The 21,366-nt window shown below is 41.6% G+C and overlaps 1 protein-coding gene across 1 annotated transcript in view; it reads right to left on the reverse strand.

The window, feature by feature from the left end:
• The window catches only part of cntn2 (contactin 2), a gene marked incomplete at its 3' end in the record, with an annotated part of 125,566 nt that overhangs the window by 16,714 nt on the left and 87,486 nt on the right, over window positions 1-21,366 (reverse strand). The window contains exons 17-19 of the mRNA XM_083939878.1: window positions 12,835-12,905; window positions 8,186-8,420; window positions 5,142-5,257 (exon numbers count right to left, since the gene is read on the reverse strand). Coding sequence (XP_083796004.1) covers window positions 5,142-5,257; window positions 8,186-8,420; window positions 12,835-12,905 — 422 coding nt within the window. The remainder of the gene's footprint in view (window positions 1-5,141; window positions 5,258-8,185; window positions 8,421-12,834; window positions 12,906-21,366) is intronic.

A 21,366-nucleotide genomic window follows, 5' to 3' on the forward strand; every position in this document is an offset into this window, starting at 1 on the left:
CCGTCCTCCACAGAGCTGGGTCTGTCTGACGTTCCTGCCTGTAATAGGGAAGGTTTTTGTTGGGTCTTTGTTTATCATAGAGTGTTGTCCTTACCTAGTCTGTAAAGTGTCCTGAGATAACTTCTGTTATGATTTGGCACTATAAATAAAATTTAATTGAATTTAATTGAATTGAATATCATAGAACTAACGCCAAGTGAGGGAAAGAAATTTTGCCTTGTCGTGGTAGACATGCTCTCAACGTATTTAGGGGCTTTTACCACTTCAAAGCAAGATGCGTCAGCAGTGGCAAAAGCCTTACTAACACAGATACTTCCTAGATGGGGAGTGCCCTCACGAATATCAAGCGACAATGGGACCCCTTTTGTAAACGCAGAGCTTAAAAACATTAGCCAGTACCTCGGTTTTGACCTGAGGCGGCATTGCAGCTATCATCCGGCAAGCAGCGGGGTAGTAAAACGTGAAAATGACGCCTAAACCAGCCGCCGGCTCAACACTTCCTCCTCCTACGGACAGGAACTACACACCGTGGACATCACCGGAGCAGAATGCCTGGTACCGAGCTGTGGCTCTAACCGCCAGGCTGATGACGAATGAAAATTGCTATGTCTGTGCCCAGCTTCCTCACGGTATGGGCACGGCACTGCCTGTGGCCCCCTTGCCCCTGAATGTTTCTGAAACTCTGGGGGTCATGATAGCCTTTACCAAGCCAGTGCAGTCGGCGGACCGAACCATCGCAGGCCTCGCTCCCTGGTTGGGGGTTCTGAACATCAGCGCCGTCAACTAGGAGGGATCGACAGTCAGTTTCAGAAACGTCACAACTACTCTGAGTCAGGTGCATCATTCAGTGATGACGACGAACCTCACACAGCAACGAGGAGCTGTGTGCTTTGTAAGAAAGTGCCGGACATCACTTGACCAAAATCTGGGCACTTCCTTTTGCAACCAGACAGTGAGCGGCACATGGAACACTGCCTACACCAAGCCTGAGTGCAAGAACGCGGGCCCTTATCTGGGCAGACTGAACCTCACACACACCCACAGCCTGGGGTGTCTCTCAAGGGGGTGTGTGCCACATTATCGGGACAAAATGCTGCGCCCATTTGCCTGCATTAGGTGACAACTTGACTCACGTTGTCGCCCACTTGAACGAACTGTTGCACAGAGAGGAAAGCAAAGACTCAGAAGCCCATGACGGTTGAGACCTTTGGTCCTGGCTCACAATGGGGGGATGGAAAACCACCGCTGTTAGATTCCTACTCCCTGTTTTGATTGTGGTCATTTGTTGCTGCCTGCTGCCGAGCACTCGTGGTTTCCTTAGTGAGCTCCGCCACGGGGCAGTACCCACGAATCACCATGACCCCAGATGAAGATCTGTGGGTACCACCGTTTTTGGATTCAGATAGTCAAACTGATGTAAACACAAAATGTGAATGTTGGGGTTGATTACACTACAACCACATGCGTGATGACAGCAATAACAATTCTCACCCTTTTGTGCAAACCATGACATGTAATTGTGTGCAAACTGTCTCACTCAGGAACTGCCTGCTTGCCTGTCCGACCTTAGCTCCTTTACCGTCTACAGCTTGACCAGACTGCTACAAGGGGGGGTGGGGTTGTTTAGATATCCTTTATCTCAACCCAGTGAAGAGTGACAACCGACTTTGTCAAGGGGGCTGTAGAAATTAGAAAGTAGCTGAGCAGTGACGGTGATTGGGGGCCCTGTGGTTAGAAGTTTGGCCAGATACATGTATGCTGTTCTCCAGTTTTTATGCATGTTATGTTAACTCTTTTCAAAAATTGAAATATAGATACATTACAAATTTCCTGTTGTAGTGAACATAAAATGTTCAAAGGGGGGACTGTTGTGGGAATATTAGATATTTGTAATTGATAATCATAGTTTTGTCCGGTCAGACACAGTTCAGTGTTTCCTCTGTCTAACCTTCTTAATTGATAACGCAAATAAGTAACTCATGATGGTATAATGGCATATGTGTGCATCTGCACTCTGTGTTAGAGACCTTGTGATGAGAGAAGTTCAGAATGTTCAGAATTGGAATGTCTGAGGCATGTTTTGTTTGGTCTAAAGACGTCACCCAACCGAGGCTTAGCTCATGCTTTTAAAAGATGGAGCACGATTTGGCTCGGTGTCATTCCTGCTATACTCTTGGAAGAGTAAGGAGGAATGGGTGAACGTATTTTTGTCTCAAAATAACGGAGAAAAAGCTGATCCTGTCTGTTGATCTTTATTGAAGAAATCATTTCCACAACAGTGGCCTTCGACACTATTGACCATCACATCCTGCTACAGAGACTAGAGCATCTAATTGGCATTAAAGGAACCACATTTTCTGGTTTCAGTCTTATTTATCAGATAGATCTCAGTTTGTACATGTTAACGACAAATCCTCCATGCACACTAAAGTCAGTAACGGAGTCCCACAGGGTTTTGTCTTTGGATCGTTTCTATTCACCTTATATATGCTTCCCTTAGGAAATATTATAAGCACTCCATAAATTTTCATTGTTATGCTGATGATGCCCAATTAAATGTGTTGATCAAACCAGAAGAAACTGATCAGTTAGCTAAACTTCAAATGTGCATTGAAGAAATAAAAAGCTGGATGTCCTGCAATCTGATGTTAAACCCAAAAAAAACTGAAGTTATTGTACTTCCCCTGAAACTCAATAGTTAAAGACATTGTTACTCTGGATGATGTTGTCTCCAGTACCACAGTAAGGAATCTTGGTGTTATTTTTGATCAGGATATGTCCTTCGATTCTTACATAAAACGACTAGGACTGCATATTGTCACCTGCGTAATATTGCGAAAATTAGGAACATTGTGTTTCAGAAAGATGCAGAAAAACTAGTCCATGCATTTGTTACTTCTAGGCTGGACTATTGCAACTCCTTATTATAAGGCTGCTCCAATAAGTCTGTTAAGAGTCTCCAGTTGGTCCAAAATGCTGCAGCTCGAGAACATATTTCTCCTGTATTAGCTTCTTTGCACTGGCTACCTGTAAAATCTAGAATAGAATTTAAAATCCTTCTCCTTACCTACAAAGCTCTTATTGGTCAGGCTCCGTCGTATCTTAAAGAGCTCATAGTACCGTATTACCCGACTAGATTGCTGCGCTCTGAGAATGCAGGGCTACTTGTTGTTCCTACAGTCTCCAAAAGTAGAATGAGAGGCAGAGCCTTCAGCTACTTGTGCTTTGTCGTCTCGCAGGTGTCTGCTAATCGTGGTGGTGCCTGCTGCCGTGGTCCTGCATGATGCATCCTGCTACTATTATAACTATTAGTCATATATACTATCACTAGTCTTATAATCTAAAACATTTGTAGCCATAAAAACACCATCAGTGGTATGTCTCGCTGTATCGTAGCTGCTATTGCCGCTACTCATCATTGATCATGTTTGCCATCATAATTATTATCATTTTCATCACCTTAGCTGTGCTTTTTTCTACTATTCTGCTGTATTAAATACTATAACATATAAGTCATATTCACATTACTATAGATACTATTATAATTACTGTTACTTTGTGGTTGTTTGCATCTCTAGAAGTGTGTCTGTCTCTCTGTCTTTTTGTCTGTCTTTGTCTCTCTCTGTACATCTGTCCGTCTTTTCTCTCTTTCTCTCTCCTTTACTTCCTCCCCAACCAGTCAAGACAGATGGCCGTCCTCCATAGAGCTGGGTCTGTCTGACATACCTGCCTGTTATAGGGAAGGTTTTTCGTTGCCACCGTACTCTACGGGGGAATTGTTGGGTCATAGAGTGTGGTCTATACCTACTCTGTAAAGTTTCCTGAGATAACTTTTGTCATGGTTTGGCACTATAAATAAAATTGATTTGAACTGACAACACAGGAAGGTAAAACAAATTTACTGTTCTGCTGCAGCCCGTTTTATTCTTCTTTTTCCAAAGATGCAGAGTTCATTATGAAGTGTCTCAGGTTGATTACAGGTGATGCTTCACCCATCACTGCAAACTGTACCTCCTCTTTTAAAAAGCTTATTTATCTCAAATAAAAAAAAACACTTTATGGTAATGTTCAAGTGTTGTTCTTTTGTATCTTTTTTCAGTTGGTTAGAAAGTGTCTCAAGGCAGAAATAGAAATCTTACATCATGTGCAGGATGGATTGTGAATCAGTTTAATTGAAAGTCTTGCATGGTAACATTTGCTACTCTACATTAACCTGGTTTCAGTAAGCTATTTTGCCCCAACAAAACCAAATGAAAACCTGTCAATGTTAGTCAATTAGTTAACTGACTAAGTTCCACTCGCTTTCTCCAAAAATAAATAGAGTCTACAACGAGACGTTGTTGAAAAATACTTTGAAGTGTGTCATACATCGCAGCTTATCCTACAGGTCAGGTTTCAAACAAAAAACAGACCAAAGTTTATTTAGGATTGGGGGGCTAAAATACCAGGACAACACAGATTAATCAGGATATCTGGTCATTTAAATCAATTTCCAGGTGTTTCCATGTGACTGGAAAACTCACAGTCACATCTGTCATCTGCAAATCTGAGCGCTAGTAAAGTGATACATTTGTTATGATCATGGCCATTAAAACAATCAAAGCTGATAAAGTGAGTTTGAACTATGGCAGCCTGTGGGACAGAGAACATCTAATAAAATCAGATAACGGCAGGTCAGAGGACCTTGAACAAATAAACTGGTCCTATACACCATGACAACCTGGTCTAAGAGACCAAAGTTTGAGATTGTTTTTCCTTTGCCACCTCAGAGAAAAACATGGTAGCTGTAGATTCAGTGATAAGCAATCACAATAAAGGGAGTAAAATGTCCTTGATAATCATGTGTAAACATTTGTGTATTCACATCTTATTTATTAGTTGAATATTCACATGGCAAAGAAAACATATTTCAGTTGTTTTTTTATAGATATAGATGTAGCTGGACTGTATTTACACTGAAAACTGAAATGCATATCATATATACACACATGTATCTATACTTTCTAAAAAATAAGTGTTCAGTAAATGACTTCATAAGGTCATTGTTTAGCCCTTTGAATTTACTGTATCACTTCTTCGATCCCATATTTGGCAGTCAGTTAGCGTCTGCTGTGTAGATGTGTATTTATGCAGCTCATCACCTCATATCCTCTGAGGATGCCGTTGGCGTTGAGCTGCTGGACGGGCTCCCATGAAACCTGGATCTCATAGGCGGTCAGTGCCGTGGCGTTGATGTTTGATGGTCCCACTGTTGGCTCTGCGAGGAGTCAGAAAGAGGGCAGGAGCTCACAATATAAAACATACTTCATGATCTGTGTCTTAATATTTTAGGAACAGTCATGTGGTCAGTCTACTAAAGGTTGTGGTGCCCCTCCAGTGGTGAGAGCAGATACTGCAGTCAGAGACAGTGTGACTGTTTCAAACCTTTCATTACACATTTTGCAACGATTACCATCCTGCCATCATCCACTGTATGCTGTCAAGTTAAAGATTGTATTAAATGTTTGCTTTCTGTGATGAACAACAAACTTCTCGAATGTATTAGAAAGTCTCCTCCAGTTCAGGAACTGGAAGTTTCAGGATTTCATCGAGGAGTCAGATTGGGATTTTATATTTAAGCTGTTGCACCTCATAGCTAATGAAGTTTTCCATAGAACATAATGTATGCTATGCCTATAAAGATCCAGATGAAGCTGAAACAAAGCTACACTTGCAAACTTTGCACAACTGACTCTTCAGGACAATTTGTTCACATGTTCTGAGAGTGTCCAGGGATTGCAAAGCAGATCTTCTATGAACCCAATCCATGTCCATGTCTTCTTAATGATGATTTTGATCTTAATACAACACAGTGTGTTATATTATGAATTTATGGCTGCCAAGAAACAAATCAAATTAAAATTGGGTATTATAACCGTGTCTTGCCATATTTCTGGTGAATGAAACCCACAGGACTTGATGTTGACTGGTAGACTGATATTCATCCTATTTATTCAGCTGATTCTCCGCTGTGGAGCCGCATCAACGGTAAGATGAGACATGACCGTCATCATTGTTTACATGTGTTTTAAATCAATCTGTTTCTCCACCGAAATGGGCTCTTCAGCTAGCGTTAATGTGGCAGAGTAGATTTAAATGCATTTGCTCAGCTGTTTTTGTTTTTACTATATATTTACAGATACAACCGTGTATATATGTGTATTTGCTGAGTAGTCTTTAAATAGTACAAATTTAATTTTCATAATTACAGCAGTGTTTCCCCTACCATGATATTAGGGGGGGCGATGAGGGGGACCTTAGCTTCGGACAATGCTGCTGACACTTTTAACCTTAGCTGTTCAGACTCCAGTAAGGTTGTTTTTCCTTATAGCAGATTCTGTAGCTGTAATCAACTCCGCTATGAGTTTTGATGTCATGGCAAAGTTCAAGCCCTTGGCTATGACCTCCTACTCTGGGTGGGTAAGATCTCTGTCCGACAAATTCTTAACCCATCTGTTATGTGTTTCTTTCTGTACTGGAGTGTCAGTTTTTTGCTTCCAAGTGAGTATTTCTGTGTTTTTGCCAATGTCCCGGGATTGTTAATTGTAAAATTTCTTTGTTTGTCTTTCTTTGCTCTTGTTGTGTTGAGATAGTTGGGCTTTCTGGGTGAAATCCACAACTTCCTCCATGATAGAAACACGTAAGATTGATGTCAGTTTCTGTAGTGAGAGGTCCGCTTTCTCTTATAGCCCTTCGATAGTGAAATTTACCTGTCTTACTTGCTCATTGAGGAGTTGGTTTTGAGCCCTTTCTATGATTTTCTCCACTCTATGGCCTTTCATAGTGGAATTCAAGCATAGGCTAGTTGGTGTAAGCCTTTGTTGTTTGCATCTCAGACTAAACCGTAGGTGGTTTCTGTAAACTGCAATCCTCCGAGCCAACCTCTCATGTTCCCGCACCATTTTAAGGGTTTGTGACCCAAATTGGTGTGCAATAAGCCTGTGAATGTTCTTATTTGTCCAGGTCATCGTTATCCCCAAAGCAATTTCAGTCAAAAGCAACTGGACTTGGTTATTTGTCTAGAAAGACGTTTCACCTCTCATCCAAGAGGCTTTATCGGTTCATGTACGCATCTGACCAGGCTGGGACTGGTCCAACTAACTGGTGTGGAGATCCGGGTATTTAACCTCTCACAAGGCCGATGATGGCACTGGACCCCAATTTCACTATTTAAGGGCTGAAAGAGAAAGCGGACCTCTCACTACAGAAACAATTTTGCGAGCACATATTCTCAGTTGAGCAAGCAAAAAAATATTCTGTGCTGAATAAATGTATTTGTATGTTTGCTCTTATTCATCTTAACGTGCAATAATAAGCCCTATCACTCAGTTTTACTCATATGCTCTCTCGAAACTATTGCTCGCTGCACTGCAGACCGCTGCATGCGCGCTCTCAATCTCTCCCTTCTGTGCGTGCTTAGCTGTACCAGCCAGTATCGGAATTACTTTCACCCCTGAGTGTGAGACAGAGCAAGATGCAGCTCTGCAACGCTCTTAAACCATCCCGCTAAGACTAAGGAGACGTGGCTAGACGGGTTATCGTCTCCATAGCAACGCCTTTCTGTACTTCCGTTTTGACCTCCGACTTTTCAGGCTTGTTTTCTTAGCTGGATATAATTTGTAGCATTATAAAATATAAATGAGGACAGAGGTAGTGAGATACTCGCTACAGCTGCATTTCTATAGAGATAAAAGTTGTACTGCTCCCTCGGCCCTCTCTCTTTCAACGTCATTTGCGGCCCAGAGCTAAAATTAAACGCATCCCTTCTACTGGTCGAGTTGAACAGAGTTGAAAACATCACTTCTGAGATTCCATAGAATATTGATTTTCAATCAAGATTCCAGCGTGGCGGCAGACAATTTTAGCGAGGCTGCCGCCTCCAAATTTATAATGCAGAAAAAACCCTGTGCTCTATTGAACAAACTGCCCTCAGAGAACTGCAGTTTTTGGCACTTCCTTATTGGATCAACCAGGAAGTCACTGTGGTGGGGAATTGGTTGAAAACCCAGTGAATCAGCATTCATTGAGCCCTTTTCTTTAAACCAAGAGCTCCATCTAGTGGGCTCAACAAATACAACTAATGCCTCATGAAGCTTCATTTGCACATCACTACTGATTAGAATGTGGGACCTGTGGTTAAACTCACCCTCCTCTGCAGAGTAGACCACAGCGATCTGGCTGAATGGACCTTCTCCTTTGCGGTTATAAGCTTTGATCCTCACTTCAAAGGGACTGTATGGCGTCAGGCTGTCATTGTAGTAAACATATCGAGATGACTCCACATGAGGAACACGCACCACTGTCCAAGATGCTGTGCCTTTCTTCCGGAAAGCCAGGATGTAGCCAAACCCATCCCCATTCTGGTACTCTCTGGCCATGGGCTGGAAGGTTCAGGAGAAAGTTAAAGATTCACTCAGGACATGTATTAAGACATATACAAATAGTCTAATTGGTACGATAATATGTGTCTGATTTTGATATTTTTTTTAATGCCAAAAAAAGAAGAGTTTCCAATTTCCACAGGCATTTACTCTTGCCTCGTTCAAAATTTCTGAATTTCAGAATATGCACAATTTTTTCTAAAATCTTCTTGCTGGACTCAAGACATCTTCTACTTCACTGCAAAGTCCATTCTCAGTGTATGGGCACTGGCTACTTCAAGTCTCTACAACACACATCAGGATTGACTTCCAAGATAGTTGTGTCACAAAACATTCTTGTAGGGCAAGCCCTTCAAACTGTATTTTCAAACTGATGATTCAAAGATGAGAACCTCAAACCAAAGACACATTTTTCTAACAGATATCTGAAACAACTTCCCGGTGTGTGTGTGTGTGTGTATCAATTCTCCCTCTACAACAGCAGCAAGCAACTGAGAGTCCTTTATGCAAATTTTTCTAATGACAAGTTTACATTCTGTTTTGAAACAATGAGGTGTCGATTTGAACATTGAAACAGGTTTTGCTTGCTGTAAACATTCCTTTTGTTCATACAGGTCATTAAAGTCTTTCTGAGGTTCCTGCCTGTAATAGGGAAGGTTTTTGTTGCCACTGTACTCTACAGGGCAATTGTTGTGTCTATATATAAATCATAAATAAGTCATAGAATGTGGTCTTTAGCTAGTCTGTAAAGTGTCCTTTTGTTATGATTTGGCACTATAAATAAAATTGAATTGAATTGAATTAAAGTTAAATTCTGACGTAAAATCATCCCAGGGTCTTTTTTGGCATTTACATACATCAAATAAGCCATTGAGACAGTTTCTTTCGTGTAACAACTATTAACTGAGAAATCCAGGAGAGTCGCTAACAGCCGGACGTGGCTAACAGTGATTAGCTCAGGGCAGTACGGCGAAGGCATTCAAAGGTCTTTTTTAACCACTAATACTGCTGAAAATAACAGCAAACCTCTGCAGTGGCATGAGAAGAGTCCCTACAGTTAAAAAGGAGCAACTCTCCGGGATTCTCCGTTAATAGTTTATACATTAAAAAAAATTGTCTTGATGGCTTATTTGATGTGTGCAAGTGTCGAAAAAGACCATGGGAGGATTTTACACTTTAGGAGAACACTTCCTACTGTAATGTGCCTCCAAGAGTAATTTGGGCCTCATTCTGTGCAAAAAATTCAAGTGGAAATATTTTTGGTACAACGTTGTGTAATTTTGCTTCACACACACTAACACAGCAATGGCAGCAAGCTACCTTGCAAGGTGCTGGTCATCAGGAGCAATTTGGGGTTTGTTTGTTGTAGCTTAGGACACTTTGAAATGTGGACAAGAGGAGCCAGGGATCAAACTTGTGCAATTATTCGACAACCTGCTCTACCTCCTGAGCCACAGCTGCCCCTATTATCATTTGAAAACACTGACTGGGGAAACATCAAAAAGGAATTTTGTGTTAAAACTTTGTAATTTTGGATGACCACTACATGACTGAAATAATTAAGGATCATGGATTTCTGTACCTAAAATAAAAGGTTTTTTTCACAGCCACATGCACTAACAACGGCCAACAAACACCAGAGAAACTCACAACACACACAGAAGGAGAGCAACTTCGTTCTAATGGGAATAGCTTTTTTAAAATTGGACCAGTATTGAGTGTGAGCGCTGCAGCCTGGCTGCTGTGAACCGGCTGCAATGTTCTCAAATGGGGCACCTTCACACTGACAATATACGACCACTAAAAGTGCTTGTTTTGACTAAACTGTCTGACTGGATCATGGAAAGATGGTGAAGTGTCATTCTGAAATCTTGCGAGATGACTTGTTGTTGGCAGACAGTGAGAGAGAGAGAGGTGCTGGCAAGGAGAGTTTCTTGTGGAGCTTTGTGTTATATAAAACATTTTTTAAATAAAAGTAATGGTTTGTGTTTTTACATTTCTGAATTGTGCTAACAATATGTGGTGCTCCACTTCACGCAGCTTTCATAGACTAACCTTTGGATGCAAACAGGCAGAAGTTATGGTTACTGCCAGACAAAGAGGAGAAGAATTCCCTACCAAAGCACATTTGACTACATAAAAATGCTGTACCAAGAGTGGACACACTTGCTGCAGACAGAGTGGAGGAAGGCTAATGCTGTTAGCTAAAGTTACTATGTTGACCGGCATCAGTAGCTAGTACACCAAAGCATTGCAGGATAACTGCAACTCCTCCATCTTTCCATAATGTAGTGCAGGGCAGTTATAATAACAATCTGAGCCTGTCAGTGGCAAAAACTTAGTGGAAGTATGTTGATGTTCATTCTTGCCCCCCTAGCACTCACACTCAGTACTGGACCAATTTCAAAAAGGTTGTTGCCAGTAGTCACATACACAGAAATACATGGGGTAAAAAATAATTCAATTCACGATAACCCTGCAGATATTTAATGATCCCATGTGTAGGAGCTAACCCTAGTGGAAGTAAGTGTAAAACAATGCCTAACAGGCTACGATCAATGCAGGCAATAAATCAGATTTATTTTGCTCATTTGATAATTAGATAGAGATCAGATTTTTGAACAGTTATATTGGAATTTATGAAGCTTTTACATCATTAACTCATCCACCCACTCCTGTCACCAGCCAAAGTAATTAAACACCTACATGCTTTCTCAGGGAGATGGGTCAGAGGTATGGTGGAGAGGTGCTGACAGATAACAACAGCAGACCTCGACAGGCTGAAATTTGGGATCAAATTTGTTTCAATGAAACCATTCAGGCCACATTCCCCCCACTCCTCTCTGACCTTGCATACACACACACACACACACACACACACACACACACACACACACACACACACACACACACACACACACACACACACACACACACACACACACACACACACACACACACACACCTCCGTACAGAAGCAGTAGCCATTGCTCAATAAGAAGCCATAATTACAGATTTGGCTCTCTTTCTCCTCGTCCTCGTTATCATCTGCAGACAGATTCTCTGGCTTCCACTGACTGCACATCGTCTTATAAATGAAACCTGCATGATGTCTTTGTCTTTCTTTTGTGCATGTGGGTCAATTCAAGACCATGGCGGTTCACACCGGAATCTGATAGAGGCCACGTTTAAAAAATAATGTGAAGAGCCACACAACACATCAGATCTGAGCAATAAATCAGAATATTGCACTAAGGCTGGTAGTGTCAATATAAACTATCCCCTGTTAATCACATAAATGTTCTAACTATTTAGAGACAATTAACTGGGGGTATGAAGCTTAAAGGACAGTTATTTACCATGGAGGGAGGTCTACTTAAAGACCCTTTCAAGTTGCATATTGGGAAGTGTAGGATCTAGGGACTTTGATCCATACTAGGGACAGGAAGTCAGGATACCTTGGCCTCCACTGCTTCAAATTTGACTATTATTTTTCTCTTGCAAGACCACCACTCTTAAGCCCCTTTGACACATGCAATGCAAATCTGAAAGTATCTAGACATTACCTGGCAGGCCTGTATTCGTGAACGCTAATATCCCTTTCAGTCTGAGTTTACCCACCCAGCTCCCTGGTACAAAGAATGAGTAATCTGATGAGTGAGCTCATGTGAGAATACAGCTGCTTATTCTCTACTGAATCCATGTAGTCAAATGGGGCGTCTTGGTGATGTTTATTAGTGATGTCCAAATGAAGCTTCATGAAGCATTTTCATTATTTTCTGAGTCTTCTAGATGGAGCTCTCTGTTCAACAAAGGGTTGAAAACACACTGAATCACCATTCATTGAGCCCTTTTCTTTACACCAAGAGCTCCATTTAGTGGACTCAACAAATACAACTAATGCTTCATGAAGCTTCATTTCAACATCACTACTGTTTAGATCGTCAGCCAGCAGCGAAACAAAACAATCCTCTCACGGTGAAGAAGAAGTCATCAGATCAATCATCAGATAAATTCAATGAACAGCAAGAGGTTCTGTTGTTTGTGACCAAACTAAGAACCAGCTCTGCGTGCTGTAGTCTGCGTCATGCTCTGCCTCCTGCACATTCTACCACACACACACAGACCCCCCCTCTAACACCAAACAGACTATTTTAAGTAAGTGAGAACGCGTCTGAGCTGGAGAATCTCCTGTTGTGAAAATGTATGAAAAAGAAACTCATGTCAGTGTGAAGTTAGCAACAAGGACAACAAAAGAAATAAGATGAGGCAATATTTTACACATTGTTATCAAGTACTGAGACTGAAATAGTTTTTGTTTTGGTCCAGTTCTGTATGCTATACATATGCAATATACTCTATACACATAGAACACACACACATACACACAAACTACACTGAGTCATCCACTCACCGTCCAGGTAACAATGAGTTCATTGCGGTCTCCTCCTCCTCCTCCAAGACCACTGGGGGCCACTGTAGGAGCTGAGGGCCAAAGATACAAACAGAAGATGATAAAGACATTATATTATTCACACAAGTAGATTAGTGTTAAGCAGCACAGGTCAAGAAATCTCTGGCTGGAACAGCACATTATGCTTTCAAATGATACTGGGCCTCATTTATCAATCTTGCGTGAAAACGGGCGCAGATCTGAGTGCAGAATTGGTCGTAGGAAAGGACCCACGTGTAATTTATGAAACATTCGTATCTGACCAATCTCAGCGTACGAATGAGCGGGCCTTGATAAATGCTGCGGCTAAATTCGGTCGTCTTTAACATGTTACGCCCCTAAATATTCCTGGTTCGGAGGCCTCGCCCACTGAGGTCAAACACGGAGAGGAAGAACGCTGGTTAGAAAATAAACTTTTCCGACACACAGATCGGCATCCTGACATCCGAGAAGGAGCAAAATAAAGATGTGCTTTTTGTCAGTCTTAAGAGTGGAATAAAAGGGGCCCATAAAAACGCCGTATGGAAAATAATAACGGCAGTGCTCCACTGTGACCCGAGTGCGCCTGTGTGCACTGTTGGACAGGTGTAACCCAATTAAAAGCACACACGTTTGAACCTATGAATTGCAGGAAAAGATAGGATTATATTTAGGAAACGCTGAGTCAAATACATTCAACTTGCTCAAAAGATCCATTTCATTCATTTTGTAATTATGGCTGCAGTATATTTCTACAGAACATACAAAAGGGTGTTGTTTTGTGTTCGCTATTATCCAAGTTTGTGATTTTAAACTCTTTAAAATAGTTTAAAGACTGTAAGTTACCAATGTTCTGACCGTTGTGGGTTACCTGTATATAAACTACTCCTTTAGGTGGAAACAACAGCCTTCTGATCCAGAATATCACCTATAATGCGAGGGGGTGCATTTCACGGCAGGGGTGCTGAATACGACACAACACCGGTGCTCTTGCTCTGTAGCGGGGTTTGCCAGCGGGTTTATTAGGTATTCCGTTAGAGGATAACCTTTGTCCCCTAGAAGAACCATACCAAGATGTTAATCATCTGATACCTTGTTTGATTTAATGCAATTTATCGAGGGTAGCCACCAACCGAGGAGATGAGTTTGGCTCTGCAGTGCGTCTTGATGAGCCACGCGCCAACACATTCATTCATTCATTCAGTGTCGGGGTCGCGGGGGGCTGGAGCCGAGCTTTTTTGAAATATAAAAGAATCGTGTGTGTCCCCCTGGTCATCTGGCCACCACGTTTAAAAGCGATAGCTTGGCATCACAAATCACCTGTACATTTATCGAGTGGTAGTTTTTGCGATTGATGAATGCGTAATCATTCATGGATGGTGCCTTCAGACGCACATGAGTACAATCAATTGCTCCAACCACAATTTTTATTTTTTTTATTCGTTTTAAGAATCCGTTTTGATCTGTTCTTAATATGTGACTGCTTATGCTTAATGACAGCTGAGGTTTATTCATTATATTCAGCCAGATTTTGCTGTGCTGCACCACAAATACACAGGCTCAGATTTGCGTACACCTTCTCAGACCAGACGTGAGATTTGATCGTAGCTCACGCTCACGTCCAAATTGATAAATGCCGACGTTTGCCAGGAAATGGTCGTATGCCCGTTTTTCTGCCGTACGTTCGTTTGATAAATGAGGGCCACTGTGTTTTCAGTTCCTCATCCAAGAAACTAACTCACCTGTGGATGTGCACAGATACATACTGTTTTCATCTTACAGCATTATTAGTTTTGTACATTTGGCAAAAAAAAGTATTAACAGAATGGACATAATAACAATTGCCTCTTCACCTCTGGTTGAGTCTAACTGTTCCAGGCAACTAAGCATTGGGCGTCGGATAAATGTACAGAGAGTGTTCTTCTGGGCTCTTATTCTGGGCCTCTATTTGATGTCCAAAATAGGTCCACTATTTTTACATTTTCATGTTTTTCTTTAACCCTCCTGTTATGTTCATTTGTTAGGAACAGCAATGCTGTGCATGCATGCATGTTTAATCATCCAAAAGATGCCCAAAACCCAAAAAATCCTAACAAGCATTGTTAATGTTTCATTACTAACTCCATTACCAACTATTCTGTCAATATTTAGTGCAATGGTGTTACTTACCTCTAACAGGTAATGGTCCAATTATGATAATTCACTCGTTTTTCGCACAAAAAAAATATGATTTCAGCATGTTTGAGCAGAACATTTTTTCCCTTTTTGGGGCAGTAAGACTCTAGGGCTGTGGTGTCTGTGAAGGCAAACATGGAAGATTGAGGGGCCCTGTTCTTGATTACCAGCAGCTCAGCAGGGAGTTCAGTCCTGTTCTTTCGGACAGTTCCGACCATTGTGAGCTTTCTCTTGAGAAGCTCCCGACCCAAGTTGTAGTTTGTGAAAAAATTGTCGCAGGTTATGTTATGTCCCCTGAAACCCTGTGCCATGTCGAGTACGACCCTTGTGCCCTGATTCTTCTCTGGGGCTCCTCCAACCGGCTTTCCAGTGTAAACCTGTATGTTCAATGCATAGCTGGTGTTTGCATCACATGCTGCCCAGATTCTTATCCCATGCTGCCCAGATTCTTATCCCATATTTAGCTGGTTTGGAAGGCATGTATTGCCTAAATGGGCAGCAGCGTCTGAATGCCACCAGCCTTTCATCCACTGTGATATTAGGGCCTGGGTTATAGGGTAGTGGAAGTTGCTCTACCCACTTGTCCTACAATGTCCTAATAGCTGCCAGCTTGTCTCTCTCCAGTCTACCAGCCATTGTCTCTCCATTATCATATTGGATTACTCTGGAGAAAATGTGAAAAGCCTCCGGAGACATTGTGGCTCGAAATATAGCTCTGCCTGTCTCTGCATCCCACAGACTGGCTGTCGATTCATTCTTCGACTTATAGACCCCAGCCAGGATGAGGAGCCCCAAATACGCATCGAAATTTGTTTTGTCCAGCTTCTTCCACTTCTCTCCCAAAACACGCCTCGCTTCTAGAATGGTCATTTCCAGACTTATTTTCTGTACTGAATCTGGCATGACCAGCTCAAATGCTGACTTGATGTTAGTCACACGAGTCACTGCCATCCTAGTGAGCCCTGGCACTGTCTTTATTGTGTTTTCTGCAGACAGTTTTGCCTGACGCACATTTGGGGATAAAGACCACTGTATTTCACCATTTTTTGACATGAATGTCATGCTTGGAGGAATAGGAATAGCAATTCCCTCATCTGGTTCAAAATCAGAATCATTAGAGTTAGAATTCAGCTCGAGACAGTCTTCATCTTCAGACACATCCTCCTCTATGTCACTGTCATGATTAATGATTACTTCCAGAGCCTCCTGGACTGTCATTGTTTGAAAGGCTTTTACTTCCATGAGTAATATGTCATTTAGGAGCCTCTACCTATACCTCCTCACCAGAGAGAATGACGTTCTTTAGTTAAATTTCATTTTTGTCATTGCCTGCTGAGAGTAAGCGCTGGAAAGCCCTGCGCAACATCTTCTGCCTATAATTCCTGTGCCTTTTTTTCCAGTGTTTCTCCTGTGAGTGATACTCCGGGTATTGAGTTCTTGACAGAAAGTGTTTGCTGCTTTGTTTTTCCTTTCTTGTGAGTTCAATAACCTAACTGTATGTGCCAGTTCGATGTTTATATTTGCTAGCGCAGCATGAAGCTAATTTAACATAGCTCTTTCTCAGCTGCTGTGTAGTTGACTGATGGCTCTTCACGTGAGAGAGGAATGTCCTTCACGTGTTTATGTTGACATTAGGTAGTGTATTATATGACCTGCGAGTGGAGCCGTCGCGCTCGTTTCTGCCTAATATAAACTGTGTAGCACACAGCCATGTTGTTATGAGTAAAGACTGTATGTAATTTAGGTTACCATTTCCCATTAGATATATAATTGGAAGTATTTGTTTATGCTGAGATGCATTGTTTGAGCTGATTGTGTACGATACTGTATAGTGAATTGTTTATAATTTGTATACAGCCTTTCAATATTTTTGTAATATTTATTTATGACTTATGGTAATTATTTTGTTCTAGACTGATGACAATACAGAGTACTGGAGAATTGGAAATAAATACGGCTGGAACAGTCTAAGAAGAAATTACATCTCCTTCTCTTTATTCCTGTGTCCTGATCGACACACCATTCTTGTTTACTGTTAATCCCATAGAAGTTAGCGCTACTTCCTTACCTCCAAAACAGTCATCCTTTTGCTTCTGCTGCTCATTTTGTAAAGGTCTGTCTGACAAAGTGTAATGTTAGTAGGACTGTGTTTGTTTTGCCCCTCCCCTGTTGAGTGTCCAGTGAATGATGGTGGAGTTTTCCCGCGAGAACATAAATGGTTCCCGTCAAAAGTCATAACACCTGCACGCACCTGTGTCTCTGTCTGTGTGTGCGTGACCATTTTCATATTATATGTTGATTAAACAAATTAAGGCAAGCAGAAGAAGTTTCATTCTGAATAAATACTTTTAACTATTTTTCCTAGATCTTCAAACTTTAAAACGGGTCAAAATTGACCCGGAACATAACAGGAGGAACTGGTTTATTTTGAATAATCAAGTTATTTATTCATGCATAAATGCATATTTGCATTTATCTGTTTTTTTATTTGGAAATGCGATTTGTGGAAAATAATTTCATGGTAGCCTATCCACCTTATTGTGACAGAACGCTCCAACAGTCAAATACCACCGAACCAGAAAATGCAGGTAGGGTGAATGCGCATGCACCGACCGGCAGTGAGTTTGATTGAGAAGTTTGCATCCTTGTGTCAGTGTTTTATGTTTTTAAACTTTTAAGTTGTCGTTTTTATTCATCATTTTTTGCTGGGACTACATTAGAGTGCCCTTGGTGCTGGAAGAGGATACCCTCTACCCTGTTGTTTTGTGGACATTTTTTCACCTGTTGCTACTGCTCACCAGCCGACTGGAGCAGGTTGCAGTACACCAGGGATGAGCTAATGCAGCAAAACTTGCCAGACACAACTTGCATGACAGGTATCACCAAGCTACCATACTTTATCCAGGAGGATGTTTTCAAGCGACGGCTGTGAAGGTGAGGAAGCGGGGAAAATGCTCTTAATGGGTTTTACAATCCTTTTGACGACAAGCATGGTTTTAATAGAGAGGTCCAGGAGCTGAGACAGGAACTGATGGATGACCAGCATTTTAATATAGACCTCAGAGATGTGGGAAAAGGCTTTTTTCTTAAAGTAAATAAGATTCATTGTCCAGATGACAATGAATATGTGGACGCTTACTTAAATCTTGTGCCAGAGAACTGAGCCCTATCTTTCATTTTAGTCTTTACAGTCGCAACATGTCCCTGCAATCTGGGAGGATACAGTAGTAGTCCATGTCCCATAGGTCAGCTGCCCCAAGGCTCTAAACGATCTAAGAACAGTGGCTGTCTCATCAGTAGTTATGAAATCCTTTGAGAGACTTGTCAAGACCGAGATCCTGAAAGTAGCAGGGCAGGCACTAGATCCAATGCAGTTTGTGTACAGACCAAATAGAGGGGTAGAGGGGTTCATCTGCCTTTAACACAATGCAGCCCCACATCTTAGCAAAGAGGCTTCTAGGACAGTTTGGCCTGGGAAAGAATATTGTGGTTGGGTCCCTTGACTTACAGACTCACAGAACACAGAAAGTGAGGGTTAATGGATCCTTATCGGATCAAGTCTGCTCCTCTACAGGTTCCCCACAGGGTTGTGCTTTGTCCCCTGTAGTTTTTATTTTTTATATTGACGTGTCGGAGTGGGTTTGATAGGAGAACTATTATGATATATGCAGACGACACAGTCATCATCGGCCTGTTACAGGCAGGCGAGAAAGTTCATGGTCTGATTGTAAACCATTTTAAAGAGTGGTGTGAGAAGTCCCATCTAGTGATAAACATGCAAAAGACCAAGGATATGATCATCGATTTTAGAAAACAAGCCCCTCCACATGAAGTCACATACATCAAGGGTCAGACAGTTGAACTTGTACAATCTTACAAGTATCTGGGTACATTAATAGACACTAAATTGACCTTTGATGAAAATTGTGAATTGTGAGTGTAAGAAGGGACACCAACATCTTTTCTCTTTAAGGAAACTGTCTCACTTTAATGTTGACAGATTAGAGTTGAAGCTATTCTACTGTGCTTTTATTGAGTCTGTCCTTTCCTCTTGCATGCTGGCATGGTTTGGCAGCCTCTCTTCTAAGAGCAGGAACTCAAGCCAGGTTATCAAATGGGCTAGCAGGACTAGCCTACCCCGGAAGCTCTGAAAATAAGACAGCTGCAGCGGCTCACTGGTTCCATAGGGGACAGGTCTCACCCCCTGTACAGTGATTTCCTGCTCCTCTCATCTGGCCGCAGGTACACCGTACCCAGGACTAAAACTAAAAGGAACAGGTCTAGTTTTGTCCTTGCAGCCATCAGACATCTTGATGAGAACTAATTGACGATGGTTGTGGTGTTGATGGTGATGTTGATGATGATGATTATGTTGATGATGACGATGATCATATGATAGTAAGTGCCAGTTATGCATTTATGCCGTGCACTTTGAGGGTAGACACTTAACATATTAAACACACTTTATGAGGCAGCATGGAATGATGATGGGGACGATGACGAATTGTGTAGCTATTTTACTGTTTTTTATTTATTGTATTGTTTTGTATGAATGTCTCACAATGCGAGCCAAATTTACCTGCGGGTACAAATAAAGAAATCTAATCTAATCTAATCTAATGCCGGTCAGGAGCAACAAGCTAATGTTAGCGCCTCTGCTAGCAGCTAACAACCTGTTACTAAAGCTACTGTTGCTGAGCTGTGGCTCAGGCGGTAGAGTGGGTTGGCCAATGTTCGGAGGGCCGGCTCTTCGATACGTGCCCTGCCTTGTGTCATGACTGTTGTGTCCTTGGGCAAGACACTTCATCTACCTCGTCTCGTCTGAATGCAGTATGTTTGAGGTGGTGGTCAGAGGGGCCGTAGGTGCTGAATGGCGGCTTAGAGAACAGCCATGTAATTGTTAATATAGAAGGTCTAAAAGTACTCTAAATTTGATGTTGACCTGACTCTGACTCCGCCAGATGGATTGAAAATTTATCAGCAGGTTATGTACCACAGTCTTTTAAAGTAGCTGTAATTAAGCCTCTACTTGAAAAGCCCAGTCTTGTTCCTGAAGTACTAGCCAACTATAGACCTATATCTAACCTTCCTTTTCTTTCTAAGATCCTCGAGAAATTAGTCGCCAATCAGCTGTGCAACTCTATATGTGTTATCAGTTAGCTTAACTTCAAATGTGCATTAAGGAAATAAAAAGCTGGATGACCTGCAATTTTCTGATGTTAAACTCAGATACAATTGAAGTCAATGTACTTGGCCCCGAAGGCCTCCGAAACTCAATAGCTAAAGATATTGTTACTCTGGATGATGTTGTGTTGTCCTCCAGCACCACAGTAAGAAATCTGGTTGTTATTTTTGATCAGGATATGTCCTTCGATTCTCACATAAAACTAACGACAAAGACTGCATATTTTCACCTGCGTAACATTGCGAAACTTAGGAACATTGTGTCTCAGAAAGATGCAGAAAAACTAGTCCATGCATTTGTTACTTCTAGGCTGGACTATTGCAACTCTTTATTATCAGGCTGCTCTAATAAGTCTGTTAAGAGTCTCCAGTTGGTCCAAAATGCTGCAGCTCTTGTACTAACTAAAACAAATCGAAGAGAACATATTTCTCCTGTATTAACTTCTTTGCACTGGCTACCTGTAAAATCTAGAATAGAATTTAAAATCCTTCTCCTTACCTTACGAGCTCATAGTACTGTATTACCCGACTAGATCGCTGCGCTCTGAAAATGCAGGGCTACTTGTTGTTCCTAGAGACTCCAAAAGAAGAATGGGAGGCAGAGCCTTCAGCTACCGAGCTCCTCTCATGTGGAACCAACTCCAAAGTGTTATTGTTCTTGTCTCTCTCTGTCCATCTATCCGTCTTTTCTCTCTTTCTCTCTCCTTTTCTTCCTCCCCAACCGGTCAACACAGATGGCAGTCCTCCACAGAGTCTGTCTGACGTTCCTGCGTGTAATAGGGAAGGTTTTCGTTGCTATCGTACTCTACGGGGGACTTGTTGGGTCTATGTAAATCATAAATAAGTAATAGTGTGGTCTTTACCTAGTTTGTAAAGTGTCCTGAGATACCTTTTGTTATGATTTGGCACTATAAACAAAATTGAAATGAATTGAATTGAATTCGCATAATTCACATTTTCTCAGCATATCCATCTGGGAATCCTAGGTTGGAGATCTTTTGGGAAGAGGTGGGAATACTTGCTGATTAGATAAACCATCCGTCTATCACCACCTAAGTTGGTCATAGACAGGCCAAATCAACCAATCAGATCAAGGAAGCGCATCACATGGTAACAGCGTTGAGGTAAAGCTCAGAAAGTAAACAACATGTCGGT

Source organism: Echiichthys vipera (assembly GCF_963691815.1).
Source record: "Echiichthys vipera genome assembly, chromosome: X".
NCBI classification, from domain to species: Eukaryota; Metazoa; Chordata; class Actinopteri; order Perciformes; family Trachinidae; genus Echiichthys; species Echiichthys vipera.